Below are 26,835 nucleotides of genomic sequence, written 5' to 3'. Positions count from 1 at the left end.
GCCTTCCCCTCCTGTGCTGTCCCTCCACCCTCCCAAGCATGATGTCCCTCTTCAAGGACCAGTCCCTCCTTACAACATGTCCAAAGTATGTTAGACGAAGCCTCAGAATCCGTGCCTCCAGGGAGCTGCCCAGTTTAACCCTTTCCAGGATGAATCTGTTTGTTTTCCTAGCAGTCCATGGTACACTCAATACTCTTCTCCAGCACCACAGCTCAAAGGCATCAAATCTCCTTCTATCCTCCCTAATCATTGTCCAACTAACTCTCTGATGCATAACAAGTGATTGCAAAGATCATGACCTGTATCAGATGCACCTTAGTCTCCAGAGAGACACTATTGATCTTCAGTACTTTAGAGAGGTCCCTAACAGCAGACTTTCCCATCGCAATACATCTTTTAATTTCCTGGCTGCTGGTGCCAAGACTGTGGAGCCGAGCAGACTGAAGCTGCGAACAATCTCAATCTCTTCACCATCCATCCTTATGCTGCCAATTGGTCCAATGGTGAGAATCTTTGTCTTCTTGACATTGAGCCTCAATCCATATTGAAACACTACATGTTTTATAATTAAGAAAGGAATTCACCAAGGATGTATCCTTTCTCCATACCTTTTCAATCTATATGCTGAATAGATCATTTGAGAAACTGGACTTTATGAAGAGTGTGGCATCAGAATTGGAAGAAGACACATCAACAACCTGAGTTATGCCAATGATTCAACTTTGCTGTGAGGGATTCCTGAAGTGCTTCCTGCAAAAGATCACAAGAATATAGCCTTCAAAATAGATTGCATTTCATTATCAAGGGGAAAAAAAATCCTCACCACCAAGTCAATAGGCAGCATCATGACAGATAAAGAACTGAAGTTATTAATTATTTCATCTCGGTTGGATCCACAAACACTTTTGGTGCCAGTAGTCAAAAAATCAAAAGACACATTGTGTTAGGAAAATCTGCTATCTAGGACCTCTCTAGAATGCTAAAGAGCAATGGTAGCAGCCAAAGATACACCTAACCCAAGTCACGATCTTTTTAATTGCTTACTGTGCATACAAAAACTGGACAAGGATTAAAGAGAACAGCATCTAAAGAATCGATGCCTTTAACATGTGGTGCTGGAGAAGAGTATTGAACATACCATGGAATGCCAAGAGAAAAAACAGGTCTGTCCTAGAGAAAGTGAAACTTATAGAGACAAGGATGGTGAAACTCTGTCTCATATACTTTGGGCATGTTGTCAGGAGGGGCTAGTCTTTGGATAAAGACATCATGCTTAGATGTTTCAGTGCAAGAGAAAAAGCTCTTCGGGGTCAGATGTGTCAGATAGAGTGAGGTTGGTCCAGGATAGGACAAGATTCATAGCTATTGTTCATCGGGTCATCATGCACCATAAATTGTAGTCAACTCAATGGTACACAACAATATGAATATGACAGGGATAATCCTAAATAATTGGAATATATGATAAAGGGGGGACAAAGAAAAAGCAGTCCTACCATCCTGTCCCTTAACAGAGTTCACAAGTGAGGAAAACAGATTAGGGTAAAAGAAAAGAAGACCCTTAACGAGATGAACAGGCATCGACTGAAACAATGGCTTGAGCATGACAGAGATTGTGAGGATGGTGCAAGTTATCTATTGTTGTTTGAAAAGTTGCTATGAATTGTAGTTTATACCTAATGGCATCTAAAAACAACAGCAATATGAAAATGAAAAAACAATAACAACAACAAAGCCCTAGTGTAATTAAAAAGTTAATCAGGAATGGTAGGAGTTGTTATTAATATAGAAAGAGTAAGAGCAGTTTTAAACTCTATTGGGCAATTCTATTCTATCTTCCAGTGCTGCTATGAGTCGGAATCTACTCAACAGGTATAGATTTGGGGTTTTTTTGTATGTGAGCTGCTATTGCTCGGCTGCCCAGCCCCTCTCCTAGAATTCTTGAATATCTATAGTCAAGCAAGCCCAAGGGTTGTTTGGGTTTGGTTGGTTTTTTTTATCAATAGAGTTAAAACTCAACTTTCCCACTAATAATAATTACTACTTGGGGGAAAATAATTACTAGTTCTAAATAAAGCCAAGGATCATTCCCTCTATAAGTGAGTTGCCAAAAATAACCAGTCAAATTTACAAAGCAATTTTTGTAAAAGGCATTGAGTCAGCTTCCTAAGGCCATGTAAAAAAATTCCTGTACATCAAGTTGCCTTCCAACACGCTTAGTAATTAAATAAAGTTAAATATGACACTGGACCGAAAACAATCCTAGACACTTGAAGGATTAATCTCATTGGTCTCATAATTTAATGAGACTATCTCAACCACCTCCCAGCTCAGCAGAAGGCTTCCAGGACTCTGCTGTAGGACCATGATTCTGTTTGCTCTGGTTGGACCTGTAGGTAAGAAGAACCTCCACCCATAACAAAAATGTTCCCGATATGAGTGGAGCATCATCTCATCTTGTACTCTTATATCCTGTCAGAACCAATGACCCATTTCAGTTTTCAGTTCCAATATCTGACCCCCCTTCTCTATTTGCAGATAAAACAAATTCAGTACACACATAATTTAAAAAAAAAAAAACCACAACAAAAAACCCAAAAATTCAGCATCTTCATTGTAAAATTAAGGAGCATCATTTTAATGTGTAAACGCCTGGTTACTACTATACAAGAAGATGGGGACTAGACTAAGATTTGCATAGAGTCTCAGGGAATGCAAAGCTCCACGTGCAGAATGATGCAGCACCTGTGGTGATGGACATCGGCATGGGGAAGCCAGGGAGGATGGTGCAGGGTTGGGCAGGGTTTCATTGTGCTGTCCATGGGAGCATTATGGGTCGGAACTAACTCAGCAGCACCCAGCGGCAACAGCGTGCACTGGCGGTGGAGTGGCTCACATGTTGGGCTGTTAGTTGAGAAGTTCATTGTTCTGTGAGGAAAACAAGGCATCTGCTCCTCAGGAACAGCCTCAGGAACCCAATGGAGGATTGCAGTGAGTGGAAATCTATCTGATGGCTATGGGTTTTGATTGGGGTTTTTTTTTTTCAGATACTGTTTGTGCCCTGAATGGCAAAAATGGTTAAGCACTCCACTACTAAACAAAAAGTTGGTGATATAGATCCATCCTGAGGTGCCTCACAAGAAAGGCCTGGTGATCTGCCAGGCTACAACCTGACGGACCGTAGAGGCTACAACCACTGAAAACCCTAAAGAACAGTTCTACTCTGAAACTCCCAAGGTTACTAAGGCAACTGATTTGGTTGTGTGTATGGCTCTATGTGTATCTCCCTCATTCTTACTTAAAAGAGAGAGGGCAGGGCTAAAAGGTGTGGTGTCTGGGTTGTTTACTTCCTTCTTCCTGCACCTCACACCACCCTGGGGCATATGCAGCACTCAGCATGAAGGAGCCACAAAGGAAATAACCGGCAACAAAATGACATTTTCTCCATTTGGGTAACTGTTGTTCTCAATAGTTTCTCAACACTGTAGACAAACTCCACTTGACTATATATAGTCGTGAGCCATAGGCTTTTTTATATCTGATAACTGAGTCAAAGATCCAGCAATGATTTCTGTACACACGCCTCACAGAAAGTGTGTGTGTATGTACATTACATTTTATGCCAGCTTTATGTTCTCTTAGCCACAAGTTCCCTTTGGGGTTAATGCCAAAAACCAGGCACCTAGTTCTACAAACACTGTTAAGACTTTGATTTGTATGATCTGTGGCGACTGAGAGCATTTATTTAATTAGGAGTTGGCTTGGAAGTAGTCAGAAATCCCTCCTGAATAACAAAAAAAAAGCAGACTGTAGCCTTGACAGGGAACAGAAGACAGACCAATAAAAGCCAAATATGATTGGCCAGCAGTTTAATTTGCAAAAGGATAAAGTGTGATTCAGCAGTATCGTTTCTAAATGGGCTGCTTCGTCACTCACCAGGTAATATGTGTGCTAGGGATTGAATTGTTCCCCAACTTCCCAACTGTGCTATGAAGTCCTTACCTCTATACCAATTAAAATGACCCTGTCTGGACATGAGCATTTTCTTTTGTCATTAATGAGGTCACACAATAGGTCCTAAACTTCTGAGGGGTATCTAAAAAGTGAGTTGGTAAAAATGTGATAGATATTTACCACAGCAGGCAGAGAGAAGGGGGAGTATTGAGTGAGGTTGTTAGTTTCATACAATCAAATATTTTATGGTACTTGAATTCATGGTTTGGAGGTGTTAAGATCATGGTTTCATGGATATCCCAGTTTCTTGTCCTAATATCATGTTTAGTGCATTTGTTCTACCTCTTGGATCATTATGCGTTGTAATTGACTCAACAGCTGTGGGCTTTTGTGTTTTTTTTCTTACTGAATCTCAAATAATCCAGCAAATCCTTGCCATGATTCTAGCATTTTCCGAGACTCTATACAGTAGATATGTTACAGCTTCATTTGTAGTCCATGTTAATTTGCTTGCAAACCAGTGCATTAATGAAAAGGATGCACTTTCTAATTGGAACTACATTTTTGTTTTGTTTGTTTGCACAATCAGTGAAAGAATCTACCAGAACAACTATAATGAAAACCCATTATTGGGCTGCTTCCTGTTTCTTTCAAGACCACAGGCTGCTTTTTTGTTATTCAAGAGGGATTTCTGACTGCTTCCAAGTCAATTCCCAAGGAATCACAAAGTATTAGGGGTTAGTTTTTTGTTGGAGTTTGTGTGAGAGGGTTGTGTGGGGCTTTGTTTTTCTGCTGTTGTTTTCTTGGTTACCATCTTTTGTCCTCTATTATTGAATTATTATTCAGAATATGAGGTATTTCAAGATGAAAGTCTTTGTGGGTCACTGAGAACATTTCCATTTTTATAGAGCTTGACTGTTTATATCATATGCCTTCCCTTTGGGAAAGTATCAAGCATCAAAAGCTTGGGAAAAACGATGGTCCATATACTATGTCAGCAGAACTCTGGCCTTTTTAGGATGAATAAATTGCAGGACTTAGAGTAAATGCTCCCCAAATCTAAAAATGATGATAAATAGGACTCACACCCACGAAAAGAGACAAAGATAAAGGCCTGTAAGTAGGGACTAAGAAATGTCTCCTGCTTATATGTCTGCAGTCCTGAAATTCTAGGAAAGGCTTTGGATGATTCAGACAGATTAAAGTCTGTTGACAGCAATAGCACAGGCCATCATCTGAAAAGCTAGAAAATTATCTCAGAAAAGGCCTTTCACCTACAGTTTTCTGAATATTTTTTCCAGAAAAGACTTAAAATTGCATTAAAAAATGCCTGAGGGATCAAGTTAATAGTTGCAAAAACAAGAGGAACACAATTGCTGTCAGTGAATCATAAATGTGAAAAGTTTTGAAATGGTAAATGTTCTGTTACATACATGTTTACTACAATTGGGGAGGGGAGAACTCACCATACCCAAGGGACTGTACAACTGTGAATGTATATTTTACCTGTATGAGAGAAATAGAATAGTGACTTTCAGAGTCACCCGTGAGATCTGCTGCAAATAGCCCCATGTCCCATGCTCTGTATCTTTGCGCTTCCAGATGTTTAACACGTGTTTGTGAAGGGGTGTCATGGTGATGATCCTGCACCCCGGAAGCAAAACCACCTGGCACATAAAGCCTTATGAACATAGGAAGTCAAATCCAACTCATGCTGACCCATGTCTATCAAAGAAGTAATATATGTTGGAACACAAAGCATCTTGAACATACGAAAACATTCTTCAAAAAATTTGCCCTAATACAATCTCATGACAACTCCCAGGGTACCTAAGTATGTTGGGTTTCTTTTTCATTATGGGTACCAGAGTCCCCTGTACTCGGTACACATGTGGTACATGATTACGATTTATTTTGACCGATTTCTGTGACAATTTCGCAGACTTTCAATTTCTTCCAGCTGCCTTCAATGTACTAATGTTTTTTAAACTATTCTGAAATCCTCAACATGTTCCTGAGCAGTAGAAAATATTTTACATGAAAAGAATATAATTTCTGACCAAAAATATTTGTTCTAACTTTAAATGGTTAAGATTATTGCTTGAAGTATTAGAATATGCCTAAATAATTTCAGACTCATGTATTGTCACTAGTTTGGATAACCTTTACCTGAGAAAGGTAGTTCTAGCTACAACCAGGAGAAGATAACATAGATGAATGGGACCTTCTAAGACTCAAATCACTATGCACATCCAAAAACTTCTCCAGTAGGGCAAAAAGGGAAGCCACTGACTGGGAAAAAGTATTCGGTAATAACATATCAGATAAGGGACTTATATCCAGAATTTATGAAATACTTGAGCACCACAACAAGATAAAGGTAAAGAATCCAATAGAAAAATGGGCACAGGATATGAACAGGCACTTCACCGAAGACGACATTCAGATGGCTAACAAACACATGAAGAAATGCTCAAAATCCCTAGCCCTAAGAGAGATGCAAATTAAAACAACTATGAGATATCATTTCACCCCAGTCAAAATAGCAAAATTTAACAGAACAGCAAGCAACAAATGCTGGCGAGGTTGTGGAGAAACTGGAACCCTGATTCACTGTTGGTGGGAGTGTAAAATGGTGCAACCCCTGTGGAAAGCAGTATGGCGCTTTCTCAAAAAGTTGATACCATTTGACCCAGCAATTCCACTACTGGGAATATACCCTGAAGAGACCATAGCTGACATCCAAGCAGATATATGCACACCCATGTTCATTGCAGCTTTGTTCACAATAGCAAGGAGTTGGAAACAACCTAAGTGCCCATCAACAAACGAATGGCTAGAGAAGCTGTGGTATATTCGCACAATGGAATACTATGCTGCATTAAAAAACAAGGAACTCATGCAATATTATTCAAAATGGTTGACTCTGGAGAACATTATGCTGAGTGAAATATCCCAGTCACAAAAGGACAAATATTACATGATGCCACTGTTGTAGAATGGGACCGTCCTTGGGGTTAGGGAGACACTGAGTAAGATGGGTTCAATAATGTATACTGCACTGAAGCAGAGGAGGGAGAGAACCGTCTAAAAGAGAGATGTAACTGGGTATTTCTGTCATCACAGGAGACTAGAGCGAGGGCTGCATGGTGGAGGGGACCTGGAGGAGGGTTTGTAAAACAATGAAAGAATCTTTTCTTTTACTTTTCCATAATTTTTGGACTCATGTACTTATAACTTGTTAGTCAAATTTGTGTCTTCTAGGTTGCAACACCCCCATGATACATCTTGAAGGATATGTACATGTACAGCCAAGCACAATCAATAAGAGTGCATCTGAATTCCAAAATCAGTCTCCATAATAGTCTATGTGTTTCCTACTGCCAAAGGGTCCCTTTAGAGTAGTGAGAGAAGATCTTCACCCTGAAACCCACAGCGTCCCTTTTCAGCAGGAAGTAGCTAAGAGAATACGCCATCCCCTTTTCCTTATGACTCAGGGTGAAGTCTCTCTCAGGGAGGAGTGATAGGGAATGGCAAAGGACACACTGACAAAGAAGATCAATCAGAACTGGCTTCGACAAGCACTGTGGCATTTGGACAAGAACAAACTGGGAGGAGGGTAGAGAGAATAGTGCAACAATGAATGAGTGGAAGCCCAAAATCTCTGTAAATGTATATGAAAATTAATAAAATATAATTAAAAAAAAAAAGAGAAAGGTAGTTCTGGTGACATAGTCCATAGACGTTGTGCTGCTTGTTAACCCAAAGGCTGTACACCTCTGATTGTTCTAATCCACCAGCAATTCCTTGGGTGAAAGATGGCCAGTCTCTTCCTGTGTGGTTTACAGCCTTGGAAACCCACTGGAACATCAGCTACGAGTCAGTTCCAACTCTATGCCAATGAGTTCTGAGTTTTACCTGGGAAAACTTTAACTATTCTTATTCACCCAAATCATTTATCCTGGTGATTTGTGAATATTTAGGAAAACCTAAAGGTGCTTCTCCAATAGAAAGAAGGAGGCATCTTTTTGTATATGTAAATTTAATAGTTCCCAACAGACAACATCGCGAAAGATGGAGAAAGATTGAAGCTATCAATGATTTCATCTTGCTTAGATCACAGTCAGCAACCTTGGTGCCAGCATTCAGGGAATCAGGAGATGTAATGCATTAGGCAAGTCTGCTGTCAGCAACTTCTCCAAAATGCTTAAGAGCCATGATGTTAGTCTGAAGACTAAGGTGCACCTGATTGAGGCCATGGCCTTTTTAATCACATGCCATACATCAGAGAGCTGGACAACGAATAAGGATAACAGAAGAATTGATGCCTTTGAGTTGTGGTGCTCTTTGAGAAGAGTACTGAGTATCCCATTGACTGTCAAAAGAACAAATAGACATGTCTTAGAAAAGGTATAGCCAGAATACTCCTTGGAGGCAAAGATGACAAAGCTTCATCTCTCAAACTTTGTGAGGAGAGGATGTGATTTGGAAAAGGATATTATGCTTGGAAGATGAAGGATCAGCAAAAGGCAGGAAGCCCCCGGACAAGTTGGAATGACAGAGTGACTACAGCAATGGGCTCAGGTGTATCAGAGATGATGAGGATGGCACAGACTGGGGCAGGGTTCAGTTCTGTTGTTTATAGTGTCGCTATGAGTCATACTTGACTCAATGACACCTAACAACAACAACAACATCAGGGGAAATTATTTCTGATATTAAGGTGTAAAATTGATGCTGGTTTTTTGTTTTAAAATTTTTACCTTAATTACAAAAAAAAAATACATTGTCGTTGTTATATACTGTCAAGTTGGAATGGACGCATAGCTGATGCTTGAGCAGGTTTCCAGAGACAGTTAATTGCACAAAAGGAGATTGCCCATCCTTCTCCTGCGTAATTAGTTGGTGGATTTGAACTGCATGCCTTTGGGATCATAGTGCAGTTCCTTACACTAGGCCACCAGAGCTCCCTGTGTACATATTAGAAAATTTTATATATAGATAGATTAAAAAAAATTAGACCCAAATTCTATATTCCATGTTAACATTTTATATGTGTTTTTCATGGTTTATGTACTACACAATATATTTATATTCACTAATCAGTTGATAAAACTTTGAACAAAAGCATTTATGTCAACGTAATAATGATTGCTGCCTGAAAGTGAGGCTGTTAAGAACTGCTTGGTATGAGTTTTCTTGGGATTTTTTAACATGGGTGGAATCTGAACATTTGAAAGTTCAATTATTACTTTTCTTATTAAATGTATGTATACTTTAATGGTAATGCATTTGTAGTAATCATCTTTAAAACATTCCTTCTGAAACTATACATTTCTCATTTTGTTTGCCAAAAAATACATTAATGGGACTTGATTTATTTGTGTATAGAATAGGGGTTTTGTTTATTTTAACTAAACTGCTTGAAGTCAACTCTCAGAACCATTCTTTAAGGCATTAATAACATTAATTTTAAAGTAGTTATTACTGTTTTAGAAGATTCCTTTAATAATTTTGTTGTTGGTTTTGCTGTTGTGTGCTGTCAAGTTGGAACCCCTAGCTGAACCTCTGGTGAGTTTTCAGAGGCAGTAAATCACACTGGAGGCAATTGCCCATCCTTCTTGCAGAACAGGAGCTTGTGCATTCAATCCACATGCTTCTTACCACTAGGCCACGAGAGCTCCCTAATCTATAGGGAAAACACACACAACTTAATATTTAACTCTACTTTTCTCCTAGTGGTAAAATCAAGAATGATTGTTTCCTCCTCTGTGTTTTCTGATGTTTCACACAGAGCATATCTTAATTTTATAGTTACAAGAGAAAGTTATTTAAAATGAAGGAACAGTGAATTGATCCATTTCTACCTGCTGTGGAAACACATGAGAACTTTCGATTCCAGGAATAAGAGGCTTATTTGGTTTTTACTCAATGACAGCACATCTTTGAGGTCAAACTCCCAGCATGAGTGAGAATTCCGTTTTCCTTTTTCGGTAAACTTTCTACAAAGCTTGCTGATAAAGCTCTTTAACTTTACTTTCTGCCAAACAATTCTGTTACTTGTGGAGCAAAACTAAGACGAAGCTGATAATGATCTCAGTTCTTCGGCTTTAAAGCAGACACTGGGTCATAAAGACATGGAGCCCTGAAAGACTCTCTCCGCTAGGCCAAGGCTGCTCTTGGAAATGGTTCCTGAACTCCTTGTATGATCATGGATCCCCTCAGTTTGGCCATTTTCATCTTCTGCAGAAGTTGTAGAAACCTGGGGAATACAGAGAAAATCACCTCATCTTCACATGAACCTTTAAAAGTTCTTTTCTTTCAGAGAAATATCTTTCAATAATAAAGGAAACTTTAATGAAAATATTTCTGCTCTGTTTATCATGTTTATTAGTCCAAGTCAGAAGACTTTTGTTTTCTTTAGGCTGAAGTAGAATACATACTAAAGACTGCAGTCTTTAGTTGTTGTTAATGAATTTCTTTTTTCTTTTTTATTTTACTGGAAGTTTTTCTACATTCATTCATTGACATTTTATTTTATAACATTAATTACCATTTATTAATGTCTGGGGACTAAGGTGTGCCTGATTCGGGCCATGGTCTTTGCAATTACTTACTATGCATCAGAGACCAAAGAAAAAGAACAGAAGAATTGATGCCTTTGAGTGGTGGTGTTGAAGAATAATATTGAGCATACCATGAATTGCCAAGAGAACTAATAGATCTGTCCTAGAAAGGGTGAAACCAAGCTGTTCATTGGAGGCAAAGATTTTGAAACTCTGTCTCATACTTGGGGAACGTTACCGGGAGGGATCAGTCCTTGGAGAAGAATTTCTGGCTTTGAAGGGTGGAGGGTCAACTTAGGAGAGGAAGACTCTGGATGAGATGAATTGACACAGTAACTGGGGAAATAGTGGTAGGTGTGTCAGAGACAAGTGACTCAGTGGCACAGAACAACAATACCAACAACAGTGTGACTCATTAGTTACAAGATCTTCTTATTGTCTGTTTTAGTTTTACTGTTTCAACAGTAAGTGCTGCTTTGTATAGCACAGGGCAGATTTGCTGTCTGGAACCTCTTTAAAGTATTAAAGAGCAAGAAACTCACCCTGGGGACTAAGGTGTGCCAGATACCTCATAGACATATGAAAGATGAGTGAGAAAGACCAAAGAAGAATTTATGCCTTTGAATTGTGATGTTGGTGAAGAGTATTAAATATATATCATGGACTGCTAAAAGAGCTAACAAATTTGTTATTGAAGAGATATTTCTAGAATGCTCTTTAGAATTGAAGATGGTGAAATTTAATCTCACATGCTTGGACTTGTTATTAGGAAGGGCCAGACCTGAGAGAAAGACATCATTCTTGGTAGAGGATCAGCAAAAAAAAAAAAAAAAGACTCTCAAGGAATTGGATTGACAGAGGGGCTACAGCAATGGGCTTACACAGGATAGAAACTGTGAGGATTGAACACGTTTTAAATTCTTATGTAAAAGATTGCTGAGTCACAGCTGAATCAGTGGCATCTAACAAGAGCAGCAAATAAAAAGAGAGAGAGAGAGAAAAGGATGGTTTAAGTAAGAGCTACGTAAAATTTTATGACTTAAAGTTATTCCAAAGCACACGAGCTGCTAGGTCTAAGGAATGAATAGCAGTTCATTTCATTTTACGAATATCAATATGATCCTTAAATGATCTGCTTCCCTAAATGAAACAATCGTTTATCCATTCATTTGACACCAGTATGATTCAACGTGTATTAAAGGGAGTATGCCCAATACATGCCTGCAACCACCCAACTGTCAGTTCATCTTACTGTGTTAGCTTGCATGTTACTCTGATGCTAGTAGCTATACCTCTGATACTTTTTTTTGCCTCTGATATTTTAAACACCAGTCTTATCACACTAATGGATAGATTTCTATGAACTTCCAGACTAAGACAAACAAGGAAAAAAGGCCTAGTAAACTGCATCTGCAAATTAGCCGGTGAAAACCCTGTGTATCACAACAGAATCTTATCCAGTATAGTTCTGAAAGATTAGCCTCTAGGGAAGATCCTACTACCCATCCTATTGTATCAATTCTAGCTCACTCTATGAGAGAGTATAGTTGCCTCACTGGTTTATCAAAATTGTAACCTTTACATAAGCAGACATCTTTCTCCTGAAGAGCAGCTGGTGGATTAGAACTGGTCACATTCCAGTTAGTAGCCAACCACTTAACCACTTCTCTGCCAGATTTCCTTCCTAGATTGAACTCATAGTGCGAACTGACTCATAGCTAATTCTCCAGAGGTTTTTCTGAGGCTGTGAATTGCCCATCTTTTCCCCTGTGGAACTGCTGAGGAAACTGAACTATTAGAGAGGCTCAGAGTTTTGGTTAACACCACAACTCCCAAAACTATACATCCAGAACCCTGGGTGGAAAGACACTCCGAATACCCAGTTGCAGTGTACCCAAGCAGAGCAGTGCATGTAAAGATAGTGCACTTTATGTCAAACGCAGGTGGAAGTTTCTCTAATTATGATCCTTTCACATTGGCTTTCTGTCTCACATCCCACATACTAAGCCTTGATAGAACCCCATAATTCTAGTATTCTTTCTCTATTTCTGATTCCAGCTGTGGCAGTTCAGGATGAGCCAGAGAAGTCAAGTGTACTTTGTAGGAGAAATCTATTGGCACGGAATAAAAGCAGTACTGTTTATTGGAGTGGTGCAAATAGCTATTATACTTAGTTATCTTAGCATTGCTTTAAAAAAAAAAGGCACATCTTCTAGCAATTGCCAAACTAAGGCAAAAGGAACCTTTCTCAGTCTTTATGATGCTTTCATCAGATAACCAATATAAAATATCGTCTAAAAGACTCTGTCTCCTTGGACTTAAGAGTTTGTTCTTGGGAAACAAAGATAAACAAAGATGGCCTTCATAAATCTAGCTTACATTATAAATACACAGTTTCTGGTTCTTTTTCCCCTTAGGGCAATAGGCCAGATATCACCAACAATTCAGATAATCTGGCCTTTCTCAAAAATGTCACTGCATCAGGGATAGTATGGCTTAGCAAATGCGTGGAGAAAATTAGCATGCTTTTTAGTAGTTCTGCCATAATTAAAAACTACTTGCCTTCTGGGGAAATCTGTCACACACTTTTGATCATGTGCTGAATTTGGGTTTAAAAGAATCCCTTGAAGAGGGAAATATTTGCTTGCCAAAGAGTGAGGTCCCCAAGAGAGTGTGTAAAGGTAAGGGGTCTTTGGTTTTCCAGCTTTGCCATTAGACACTGATTCAAGAGTCTTCATGCCAAATAAGAGAAAGAGCTTTCCATTTTAAGGACACAAGGGAAGGAGAGAGGCAGGAATGTACTTGTGAATTTTCTTTAAGGCCTATCTAGCTTTCCCTGCAATGGTTTTTGTTTTCTCCCTCCTTTAATATGGAAGAATTAAAAAAAAAATCCACTGAGGAGCTTGAAGAACACTCTGTGTACTTCTCTCCAGAACAAAAGTATGCCTCTCGATTTGCAGATCTCAATTAGGAAAGCTCTCTTTGTGTCCTTTTGTGTGTTAGGAAAGAGCTGCTCTGTGAATTCAGCTGATCAGGGACTTTTAAATTGATCACCATGGAGATCACTAAGAGCCAGTCACATCAAGAAACCAAGCCGACTCCAATTTGTTATGAACCCTGTGTCAGAATAGACTGGGCTTCACAGGGTTTTCATGGCTGTGACCTTTCAGAAGCAGATCACTGGACCTTTCTACCAGTTTACCCTTAAGTAGAGTCAAGCCACTGACCTTTTGTTTAGTAGCCAAGTGCTTGACCGCTGGAACTATCCCTAGACAAATGCCAGTCAGATTATTCAACACTTGTGGAACAACCACAGTTATCTAGCCTTATGCCAAAGACAAAGAGCTCTAGTGGCACTGTGGTCTAAGCATTTGGCTGCTAAACATAAGGTCAGGGTTCAAATTCACTAGCTGCTCTGCAGGAGAAAGATAGAGCAGTCTGTTTCCATAAGGATTACAGCCTGGAAACCTGACAGGGCAGCTCTAGGCTCTTCTATGTGGTCTCTATGAATAGAATAAACTCGATGGTGGTGGGTTTGGTTTGGGTTGGTACCAAACACAGAGGTAGGTGCTCTCTCATTTACTCCCTGTTAGAACCCTGTGAAATTAAGACCCTTACCAGCCTGATTTTACAGATGGGATAGGGGAATCTCACAGGAGCCTCCACACACAAATACACATAAGTATACCATGGACTGCCAAGAAAACAAATAGGTCTGTTTTAGAGAGGGTGAAACCAAGTTTCTTCTTGAAGGCTAGGATTTTGCACCTCTGTCTCACATACTTTGGGCATGTGGCCAGGAGGAAAGGTCCTTGGAGAAAGACATCATGCTTGGAAGGGTGGAGGGACAGCACAGGAGAGGAAGACCCTGGATGAGATGGATTGATACAGTGACTGGGGCAATGGGGGTTGTTTCAGAATTAGTGAGACTGGATCAGGACAGGGAGAGGTTCAGAGCTGTTGTACATAGGGTCACTATGGGTCACAGGTGACTTGATGGCACATAACAATAACAATATCTATATTTACACACTATCTCATTATACTTTTCTTTAAATGTATGCTGTTGTTGTTGTTGTTGTTACTGTGGTTGTTGTCAAATCACCAGTCCTTTGCAGTTGCAAATAATTTCTCATGGATTCACTGTAAGAGTTTTCTGTATCTTGCAAAAATTACTATATGACCACATTTATATAAAAAGAAAAGACAAATGTATAGAGACAAAAGTTTATTAGTGGTTACTAGAAGTAGGAGGGAGGGGAGGAAAGAGGGCTAAAAGTGAAGGGGGAGGGGAATCTTGGGTTGTATTTTTAGCTGATATTCATGAAGAGTAATGAGTACTTAGAACCGTGCCACTAATGAAAGGAAATCCTATCTTAAAAGGTGCGTTTCTGTACCAGAGCTATGTGACTCCATCCTTTGGTCCCTCTGCTAGAACCAAGTCTCAAATAATGCCTTTTTAATTGTATCCCCTAGTATTGTAGATATAGTACCATACTGTATCATACCTCTGTAAATGTAAAATATCTTGTACCTGCTTTATGGTATGTAATCGTGACCGTGCTAGATCAGAGTTTTAAAATGATGTTATTCTGAAATAATTTCTTTTCTAGATGATGACTGAGAAGCTTTAAAAAAATGTGTGTGGGTATATATATGTATATATATATATATAGATGTATGTATATGTATTTATGTACGTATGTATGTACATATATATAATCATAAATAACCAGATGTTAAAAATCAAATTTAAAAAGCTAGACATTAAAAAAAAAAGACTAGGATTGCACAGCTGACTATTGTATAGGGGGCTCTGGCAGCCTAGTGGCAAGAAGCTGCTTTGCAATCTCGAAGGCACGTGATTCGAGGCCACCAGCTGCTCCACGGGGGGAGGAGGGGGGGAATCTTCTATGTAATTAACTGCCTCTGAAAACCTACCAGAGGGTCAGCTATGGTCGGTTCCAACTCCATGGTACAAAACAACAACAACAAGGGCTGCACAGCTTGTCAATAAATTACACACTTACAGAAAGTTTCATTGTAACAGTTGTACGATAGATATATTTACAATAATTACAGAAGACAAAGAGTAGCTATTAAGGCTGCTTATATACAACAAACCATTTTATTGGATTTGGTTCTGTGGTTTGGAAGTTTAGTTCATAGTTCCATGGGATATCCAGATTATTTGATCTAAAATCCTGTTTAGTTCTTTTGTTCATTACGTAGTGCCTGAGGTCTTAAAAGTTTACACATTGCCATTCCATCCACGCATCTGGTCTTATTCATGTGGAGCAACTGAGAAAGAAAGCATCAGAAGTTGGAGGAAAATATGAAATGTATTATTAATACTCCTATAAACTCCTTGGTGATGAGACCAAAATAACTGGACATGATGTGTAACTATCATTACTCGACATTTTATCCAAGATTCCATAGAAGAATCCTGATTAAAAGGAGAGAAATGCAAAATAGAATTAAAATTCTTACAGAATCCCAGTTTTCTAGAACTATGGAGACTGAATGAACTATTGCTCTGAGATAATCTTTAAACGATATACCAGAAGTATCCCCTGAAGTCTATCAAATTAAACAATCAGCATCTAAAGTTGACTATTGTTCATCTTAAAATCAAACAGTACTTTAGCAAAGCAGTAAATATGATCTGCCTGGAGCACTGTGCTCTTTTAAAATGCTCTGTGTATGATCAAATTGGCAATAGCAGCTCAAAAGATTAAATAGAACTTTTTGGAGGCAGTTTTTGTCAATGAGTGAGAAATAGCTCATAGAAGGAAGGGGAAATGGTTTTATATGTTTAGAAGTATATTCAGTGTTACTCAGTTTACTTGTGGAAAGAAACTTTTAAATTTCCGTGTGTTTTCACTGTCTGTATTGTCAACAACAAAATCAAGTTAGGAATAAAAAGTATATGGAATGTGAAATCTACAGGGAATGAAAGGAGAGTATTTAATGTTGTCAGATGCTGTCAAGTATGACCCATAGCAACCCTATGAACAATAGATCCTGAAAACGCTATGAACAGAAAACCCTATGAACAGTATTATCCTGACAAAAACAACAAATCCATTCTATTCTAGAAGATCTGGACCATCCTAAGTATACCAGCTTAATCCAGTGTGAATAGAGGTGTTTCTCTGTTCTTTCCTTAGTAACAAGTCACAACCCTTGTCTGCTTACAGAATGACGTGGCTGCACTGCTGAAACCAATTTCGGAGAAGATTCAGGAAATCCAGACTTTCAGAGAGAGAAATCGGGGCAGCAGCATGTTCAACCACCTCTCGGCTGTGAGCGAGAGCATCCCTGCCCTGGGGTGGATAGCCGTGGTGAGTGTAGGTGGAATATCGACAGCACCTGGCTGTATCTGTGGGCGTTTAGAAAAACTCCAGCTGTGGATTTTGCATCCTTCTCTGTGCACCTTCTCCTCAGACTGATGTCCTGCAGAGCCTTTCAGGCTGTGTCAGCTCCTTTCCACCCAGTGGAAAGATAAGTGTTTCAGATTCTGTGGTGTGCTAAGAGCTTTACCAACTTTGTTCTTGTTGTTGTTATGTGCCATCGAGTTGCCTGCGACTCATAGTGACCCTGATGCCTTATCCTGAGCCAGTCGCATCGTCTCTGACAGACTTAATCCCATTTCTCCAGTCACTGAGTCAATTTACATATTCAGATTAGTCTCCGCAATTTAGGTCAACATCTTAGTTGCTTTACTTCCTCCATAAGGCATTATCTTTCTTACTCTGTCCTTGTTGTTTGTTTTTTTTTTCCATCTCTGCTTGGGTGATGGTGCTGTTCTCTCAGTCTCCTAAGCCTGGTCCTTATGTCAAGGAGATGAATGACGCAGCCACCTTCTACACTAACAGAGTCCTAAAAGACTACAAAAGCAGGTATGTACCTTCTTCAACTGACCTCGTTTTTCAATTGACCACTTGTTTGGCATCCGTCTCTAAAACTTAACAGAGTTAATTACTGATCCCTTTCAAATCGCTTCACTAGGCTACTGTAAACTTTAAGGAAAACCTGGGTGGTGAAAAAATGAATGAGTTCACCTGCTAACTGAAAGGTTGGAAGTTTGAGTCCACCCAGAGATGCTTTGGAAGAAAAAAACAGGTGATTTCATTCTGAAAAAAAATGTCTGCCTTTGAACATGCTATGGAGTACAGTTCTCCTGACACTCGAGACTGTTACTGGACAAGGATCCTTTCCGCAGCCACTAATTAGAGACTAGATGGAATTGTTTTTATCCATACACTTCCTTATTAACAGGCCTAAAAGGCAATGAGATCTTTCTCCAAGACTGCCTTCCTTTTCCCAAATAGTCAGGGCTTTTACAGTCAATTAATAATCTGCATTTCATTATTTTGTGTCCAGAGTTACAGGACTCGTTGTGTCACTGGATAAACTATTCATACTTTACTGAAACAGTGATTTCACTCTTTTAACACAGAGCTTCTGCTCACTGAGGCAGTATCCAGACTTTAACTTGTTGTTGGAGCATTGTCTTCATTTCTTTGGCTAAAAGGGTGACCATGTGCTGCATCTTTTATCCTCGAGGCAGGCCAGGCTCCTTCTCTGCTTCAGAGATTCTTCCCTGTTTCTCTAAACAGTAACATTCATTTAGGGTAGAAGATCACAGTGAAGGATTGTGGGGGGTTCCCCCTATTTTTATTTTATATGGTTTGCTTACATAGTTCATATACATTTGTTTCACATAATCCTTCATTCACACTGTGTTTAATATAATCATTCCCATTTGTTATGTTTTATAAAGTTAATTATCATTAAATTATACCCACCATTACCCTGAATTTCCAGATACCTGCTGGATCTTTCCCATTTCCTTTATTCTTCCTCTCTTTACTCCACAAATTGCGTGACCCTATAATATCCTCCCTGCCCATCCTCATCTCTTTGCTCCCACCTCTCCACCCCCCTTGGATCCTCATTCAGGTTTTACTAGTTATCTTACTATTTCTATAATAATGGTCTTATGCAGTATTTTTCCTTATGAGACTGAGTTAGTTCACTCAGTGTTATGCTGTCAAGTCCCTTCCAAGTTATATAGTGATTTTCAAAATGGTTTCTCCTGAGTGCTGCATAGTATTCCATCATGTGAATGTATCACAATTTCTCAATCCCTTTTATTGTAGTTGGACATTTGAGCTGTTTCCATGTTCTTGTGATGGTGAATAATGCTGCTATGCACATTGGTGTACAATTCTCTATTTGTGCTAAGTTCTAATTTCTTTGGGGTATATCCCTAATAGTAGAATTGGTGGGTCATATGGAGTCTCTATGTTCGGCTTTTTGAGGAAATGCCAAACTGCCTTCCAGAATGGTTTTACCATTTATAATTATACCATCTTAAAATCCAACCAACAATGCATAAGAGTTCCTATCTCTTCACATCCTTGCCAACATTTATTGCTTGCTGTCCTGTTAAACTTTCATACAATGAGAGTTTTTCTATAGAGCCATTTATGGTCTTAGCTTTACAAATCAAAGACCAGGGTATTTTAACTAGAATGGAGCAGGGAACATAATTTAATTTATTAAACTATGTTCCATATTCTTTAACATAAATAGAAATCAATCCTGAGCATCATGAGTTCTAGCATTCAGGATTGTCATGAGTTAGAGTAGAGTTGACTCAAACATAAAGACCAATGAGATTATTCATTGTGAATGGGTTCAGTGGAGTGTAGAGATTAAGACAGACTTTGAAGAAAGGTCTAGTTAACCGTTTCTGAAAAATTAGTACGTGAAAACGCTGCAGATGAGAAGATTGTCTTTTATGGTGCTGGAGAAAAACCCTCTAAATCAGAAGACACTCAGAATACATAGACACCTCAACAATAAACTTGTTTTAAATTTTAAGGGGAAAACCCTTTGCAGATGACACAAAATGAAAAGAGCAATTGGTTATAAAGATGATATATGCATATTAGAAAGAGTCTGCCTCACGGTTCTTAGAACGAAGAACATCTGCCCACTTGAACATGTGTCTCTGTCTTAGGTATCCGCCCCCCGCCCCCTTAAGGAGACAGGTTTGTACAGGTCGGTGTCTGGTGGAGCAGCACCATGGGGCCTCAGAGCTTTTACACACATCAAAGAGCAGGCTTTGCCCAGGAGCATATGTGGAGTTGGTAGACAAACAGATAGAGGAGAGGAGGAGTCAGGAAATGCAGTACAAATAGAGAATAGAAATGAGATGAACCCATGAATCAGGTCAGTGAGAGACAAGCCAGGTACTGCATTAAAATGAATAGAGTTGTGGTGGAAATAGAAGCTTCCATCAGAGCAGCAGCCATTCAGAGGGCTCTGGGGAAGCAGATCAGTCTGAACAAATGGCTGTGGCTGGAGACCTGTTTGAAAAGATCTGGAATTCTGAAAGTATAAATAATATAGCCACCATCCATCTGTAAGCTGTGGCGCTTTGCATGTTGCTATGATTCTTGAAACTGTACTATCAGTATTTCAAATACAAGCAGGCCTGCTCATAGTGAACAGGTTTCAGTGGAGTTTACAAATAGAGACAGACTAGCAAGAAATGGCTGGTGATCTACTTAAGAATATTAGCAAGTGAAAACTGCATGGGTCACAACAGGAGATTATCCCATATGATGTTGTAAGATAAGCCCTCAAGATTGGAAGCCTCTCAAAATTCACAGAGACCTCAAGAAAGGACTCAAGTATGTTACCTATTTTGACCCATGATCATCGATTTAATTCTGATTCACAAGGACCCTCCTTTGGATCTCCAAGGCTGTAAGTCTTTGCAGGGGAGACTACTCTTTTTCTTCTCTCAGCACCACTGGTACATTCAAACTAGTAGAAACATGTACTGCCTTTTGGTTAGCAGCAAAACTCATTACAGACTACACCAGGAGTGCTCCTTAACAACTGTGAAGACCAGATAATTCTTTTGGACTTGAGGTCACCATGAATTAGAGTGTAAACAAAAGCAACTAACAATGGCCTTCACATGGAGGGGAAACTTGAAAGCCTAAATTGCCAGGAATTTTTAATCAATCATATCTTTAATTTATATTTTAATTTAATTAACTAATTTAAATTTTAAAAGAATGGCCAGTGTAAAAGGATATGAAACATTGTTTTCTAAAAATTCTATGAGCTATGAAAAACTATACTCAAACAAATATTAAAACCAAGAGGAAATGGACAAATACTTAGAAATTCACAACCTACCTAAACTGACATAAACGGAAATTAAACACCTGAACAGTCTCATTACAAAGAAGAAACTGAAAAGGTGATAAAACAACTTCCAGACCAAAAAAAGCCCTGGACCAGATGGTTTTACACGTGGATTTTATCAAACATTCAGAGGAGAACTGTCACCAGTTCTACATAAACTATTTCAGGAAATAGAAAAAGATGGAATTCTCCCAGACTCATTTTATGAAACAAACATATCGTTGATACCAAAGCCAGGTAAAGCCCCTATCAAAATAGAAAACTATAGGCCAATATCTCTCATGAACATAAATGAAAAATCCTTAATAAAATCATGGCCAATAAAATCCAATGATACATAAAAAAATAATTCACCATGACCAAGTGGGACAAGAACAACACGATTTTATCAATTGATGCAGAAAAGGCCTTTGAAAAAAATCCAACACCCTTTCCTGATTAAAACACTCAACAAAATAGGCTTAGAAGGGAATTTCTTCAACATAGTAAGAAGTATATACACAAACCCAAGAGCCAACATTGTTCTTAATGGAGAGAGATTAAGGCATTCCCTTTGAGAACAAGAACTAGGCAAGGATACACTATCACCTCTCCTATTCAATATTGTATTGGAAGTCTGAGCAATAGCAGCAAGACAAGAGGAAAAAAAATAAGAGGTATCCAAAGTAGCAAAGAGGAGGTAAAATTATCTCGATATGCAAATAATATGATAGTATAGTTAGAAAACCCTAAAGACTCAGCAAGAAAACTACTGGACATAGTTGACCAATTCAGCAAAGTGGCAGGATACAAGATCAACATACAAAAATCAATTGGATTTCTCTACAGTGACAAAGAGAATACAGAGCTGGAGCTAAGAAAAACAATGTACATCACAGTAGCTAATCACAAGATAAAATACTTGGGAGTAAATCTAACCAGAACCACAAAGGATCTATTGAAAGAAAATTACAAAACATTACTACAAGAAATAAAAAGAGACCTGAAGAAATGAAAGAATATTCTTGCTCATGGATAGGAAGACTCAATATTGTGAAAGTGACAATATTACCAAAGGCAATTTATACATTCAATGCAATCTCAATACAAATACCAATTTCATTCTTCACCGAGATGGAAAAGGCAATCTCCAATTTAATTTGGAATGGAAAGAGGCCCCAAATAAGCAAGCCACTCCTAAAAAAGAGAAAGAAGGTAGGACACATCTCACTCCCTGATTTCAGATTCTACGAGACCATGGTGGTCAACACAGTGTGGCACCGGTACAGCTACAGAAACAAGGATCAATGGAATAGAATTGAGAACCCAGAAATCAGCCTGTCTACCTATGTCCAACTGATTTTTTTATAAGGAGATGAGGTCAGTTAAGTGGGAAAACAACAGCATTTTTAATAAATGGTTTTGACAAAATTGGAAAACTATCTGCAGAAAACTCAAGCAAGGTCCACATGTAACTCCATACACAAAAAATACCTGAAAATGGATCATGGATCACAGACCTAGGACTAAAACCAAGGACTGTAAACTGCATTAGAGAAAAGCTTGGAAAAACTCTAGACGCCCTAATTCACAGCATTAACTGTCTTCCAAGCATCCTGGAAAAAGCTCTAACCAGGAGAGGATGAAATGGTTGAATGGGACCTTCTAAGAATCAAATCCCTATGCACATCCAAAACCTTCTCCAGTAGAGTAAAGGAAGCCACAGACTGGGGAAAAATATTTGGTAATGACATGTCTGATTGGGTACTTATATCTAGAATACTCGAGCACCACAACAAGATAAATGTAAATAACCCAATTGAAAAATGGGCACAGAATATGAACTGACACCTCATCAAAGAAAACATTCAGATAGTGAACAAACACATGAAGAAATGTTCAAAATCCCTAGGTCTAAGAGAGATGCAAATCAAAACACCTGTGAGATATCATCTCAGCCCAGGAAGATAAGTAAAATTTAACAGAATAGTGAACAACAAATGCTGGCAAGGTTAAAGAGAAACTAGAACCCTTATTCACGGTTTGTGGGAGTGTAAAATGGTGCCATCACTATGGAGGGCTGTATGACACTTTCTCAAAAAGTTGGAAATAGAAATACCATTTGACCCAATTCCACTACTGGGAATATACCCCCAAAAAAGTATAATTGCCACCCAACCAGATATATGCACACCCATGTTTATCACGGCTTTGTTCACAATAGCAAAAAGTTGGAAACAACCCAAGTGCCCATCAACAAACTAATGGATAAGGAAGCTGTGGTATATTCACACAATGGAATACTATGCTGCGTTGAAAAACAAGGCACTCATGAAATATTACACGAAATGGATGACCCTGGAGGACCTTATACTGAGTGAAATATCTCAGTCACAACAGGACAAATACTGCATAGTGCCACTGTTGTAAAGCAAGACTGACATCGGAGTTGAGGGGAATCTAAGGAAAGAGGAGATAAATATTGTATACTGCATTGAAACAGATGAGGGCAAGAAATGTTTGAAAGAAATATATGATTGGGTATTATTTTCATGTACGAGGCTCCGTCTAACATACTTTGGGCATGTTGTAAGGAGGGACTGGTCCTTGGAGAGGGACATCATGCTTGGGAGGGTGGAGGGACGGCACAAGAGGGGAAGGCCCTCTATGAGGTGGATTGATTCAGTGACTGGGGAAATCGGGATGGATGTGTCAGAGATGGTGCGATTGGCACAAAACAGAGCAGAGTTTAGGGCTGTTGTACATAGGGTGGCTATGAATCACAAGTGACTCAACGGCATATAACAACAACAAATTATTTTCATGACAAGAGTCCAGAATGAGAGCTGCAAGGAAGAGTGGCTGGGGGTGGGGGGATTGTATAATAATAAAAGTTGGGTGTGTTTTTTTTTTTACTTTTCAAAGAGAAAAACCAACTGGAGGGAGGAGTGAGCAGGGTGGAAATTGTGTAACAGTGAATGAATGGAAATCCAAAGTCTCTATAAATATTCATAAAATTTCAATTAAAAAATGTTTTTAAAAATTCTATGAGCTATAGAAAGATTGCATATTGTTACGTATTATCAAGTTTGAACTGACTCATAGCTGGCCCTCCAGTGGGTTTTCAGAAGCAATAAATCTCATGGGGGGAGATTGCCCATCTTTCTCCCATGGAGAAATTGGTAGGTTCAAACCGCATTCCTTTGGGTTAGTACTGAAATTCCTTACCATTAAGCCACCAGAGCTCCATAGAAAGACTGCATTATATATATATAAAAAGTATATGTGTGTGTATATATATGTATATATGTATATGTATAAGTATAGATGTGTGTGTGTATATATGTGTGTGTGTGTGTGTATATATATCTATATGTAACTGTTCTAGTTCCAAATCTTTAATCAATAGTATATGTTTAAAATTTGCATCGTTTCTTTTTTAGATTATTTTTTGCTTTGATAAAGATGTTTTTCTTATGTGCCATTGAGTCACCTGCAATTCAAATGGACCCTGTGTACAACAGCTCTGAACCCTACCATGTCCTGAGTCAGTATCACCAGTTCCTACACACCTATTCCCATTACCTCAGTTACTGTGTCAATCCATCTCATCCAGGGTCTTCTCCTCTTATGCTGTCTTTCTACCCTTTCAAACATGATGTCCTTCTCCAAGGACTGGTTCCTCCTAAGTACATGCCCAAAGGATGTGATATGGAGCTTCAAAATCCTAACTTCCAAGGATTTGATTTACCAAGTCAGACTCATTTGTTCTTTTGGCGGTTCATGGTATGTTCAGTACTCTTCTCCAGCACCACAACTCAAAGACATCAATTATTCTTCTGTCATCCTTAGTCATTGTCCAGCTCTCTGATAAACAGCAAGTGACTAAAAAGACCACTGTGGCCTGAATAAGACACACCTTAGTCTTCAAACTGACATCATTGCTTCTCAGTAATTTAGAGAGGTATCTGACAGAAGACTTGCCCAGGGCAATACGTCTCCTGATTCTCTGAGTTCTGATACGAAAAGTGTTGATTGTGGATCCAAGTAAGATGAAATTATTGACAATTTCCATTTTTTTCTCCATTTCCTTGTGTTGCCTATTGGCCTAGTAGTGAAGAAATCCTCCAACTTGATATCTTCTTTTTATTGTTCTGTTGTTTTTTTAATGTATATATCTTCTTGATAGTGAGACTGTTCAGAGTAGTGACTCTAGAAGGTTTTCTCTTACTGTGGGCTCAAGAAGAAAGTCCATTCTCTTCAACTTCTGATTTTCACTCCTTGGAGACCTCAGGTTTGACATCTCTCTTACTGCAAGATTCTCAGTGCAGGAGCCCTGCTTCCAAAGGACACACTCTGCCTACGCCCAGTTCTTTCCTTGGTCCCACTTATCTCTATTGTGTCTTTCATCCTTTTTCACTTTAAAAGAAATTGACTTAAGATATAACCTAATTCTGTAGCTTATGGCTTACCTCATTAACGTGACTGCCTCTAAACCTGCAACATTACCCTCATAGAGGTTAGATTTATAACACTTTGGAATACTACATCATATCACAAAATGGAAGTAATTATGTAATATTGAGAATCTTGACCTAGGCAAGCTGACACATATTTGGAGGACACACTACACAGTAACATATGTTACAGCAGGAGTGACCTTGGAAAAATCATGATGTTGTTGTTGTTGTTATGTGCTGTCTAGACACTGGTGACTCATAGCAAACCTATGTACAAGAGCCCTAAATCCTACTCTATCCTGTGCCAACCTAATTGTCTCCAATACACCTACTCTCACTACCCCAATCACTGAATTGATCCATCTTATTGTCTTCCTCTCCTGTACCGTCCCTCCACTCTCCCAAACATGATGTCCCTCTCCAAGGACTGGTCCCTCCTTGCAACATGCCCAAAGTATGTCACATGAAGCTTCAGAATCCTTGCCTCCAAGGAGCAGCCCGGCTTCACCTTCTTCAGGACAAACCTGTTTGTTCTCCTAGCAGTCCATGGTTTATTCAACACTCTTCTCCAGCATCACAGCTCAAAACATCAATTTTCTTTCTATTATCCCTACTCATTGTCCAGCTCTCCAATGCATATCACGCAATTGCAAAGACTATAGCCTCGATCAGGCACACTTTAGTCTCCAGCCAGATGTCGTTACTCTTCAGCACTCTGGAGAGGTCTCTGACAGTTGACTTTCCTAATGCACTTCATCTCTTGATTTCCTGGCTGCTGCTACCAAGAGTGTTGACTGTGGAGCCAAGTGTTAACTATCTCAATCTCTTCACCATCCATACTAATGCTGCCAATTGGCTCAGTGGTGAAAATCTTTGTTTTCTTGATGTTGAGCTTCAATCCATATTGAAGGCTGCAGTCCTTGAACTTCTGCAGCAAGCACTTCAGGTCGTCCTCAATTTCAGCAAGTAGGGTTGTGTCATCTGCATAAAACAGGTTGTTGATAAATCTTCCACCAATCCTGATGTCACGTTCCTCCTCGTACAGCCCCATATACTGAGTGGGAAAAAAATAGCACAAAATGCCATTTATATGAAATATTCTGAATAGGCAAATCCATAGAGACAGAAAAGAGATTAATTAGGTGCTCAGAGCTGAAAAGGTTTGGGGGAATTGGCAAATGCCTGCCCATGGGTATGATGTTTTGGGGGGCATGCAGAAAATGTTCTAAAATTGATCGTGTTGATGATTGAACAACTTTGTTGATCTAAACTATTGACTCATACACTTGAAATGGATGAATTGTATGATATGTTGTTTGTAACTCAGTAAAGCTATTTTACAAAAACAAATGAGTAAAGAATGAGAGTGTTGTCCTTCCAGAGCGTAGTCATCCTACAGTAGCAAAACAGGTCTGAGAGAATTTAGGAAGAGCAGTTTTGTTGAAGATTGTTGTTGTTGTTGTTATGTGCCGTCGAGTCGTTTCCGACTCATAGCGACCCTATGCACAACAGCCCTAAACCCTGCTCTATCCTGCGCTAACCGCACCGCCTCTGACACATCCATCCCGATTACCCCAGTCACCGAATCAATCCATCTCATAGAGGGTCTTCCCCTCCTGCGCTGTCCCTCCACCCTCCCA

The 26,835-nt window shown here is 39.1% G+C and overlaps 1 protein-coding gene across 1 annotated transcript in view; it reads left to right on the top strand.

Annotated features, from left to right (window-relative positions):
• CAP2 (CAP, adenylate cyclase-associated protein, 2 (yeast)) overlaps positions 1–26,835 on the top strand; it is a 199,606-nt gene that overhangs the window by 114,972 nt on the left and 57,799 nt on the right. The window contains exons 4-5 of the mRNA XM_006888669.1: positions 16,724–16,867; positions 17,340–17,425. Of these exons, the coding sequence (XP_006888731.1) occupies positions 16,724–16,867; positions 17,340–17,425 (230 nt within the window). The remainder of the gene's footprint in view (positions 1–16,723; positions 16,868–17,339; positions 17,426–26,835) is intronic.

Source organism: Elephantulus edwardii, unplaced genomic scaffold (assembly GCF_000299155.1).
Source record: "Elephantulus edwardii isolate Elephantulus edwardi_28Jun2011 unplaced genomic scaffold, EleEdw1.0 scaffold00070, whole genome shotgun sequence".
Lineage (NCBI taxonomy): Eukaryota > Metazoa > Chordata > Mammalia > Macroscelidea > Macroscelididae > Elephantulus > Elephantulus edwardii.
Note: the sequence above shows the minus strand (reverse complement) of the source record. Positions and strands in the feature narration are given on the sequence as shown.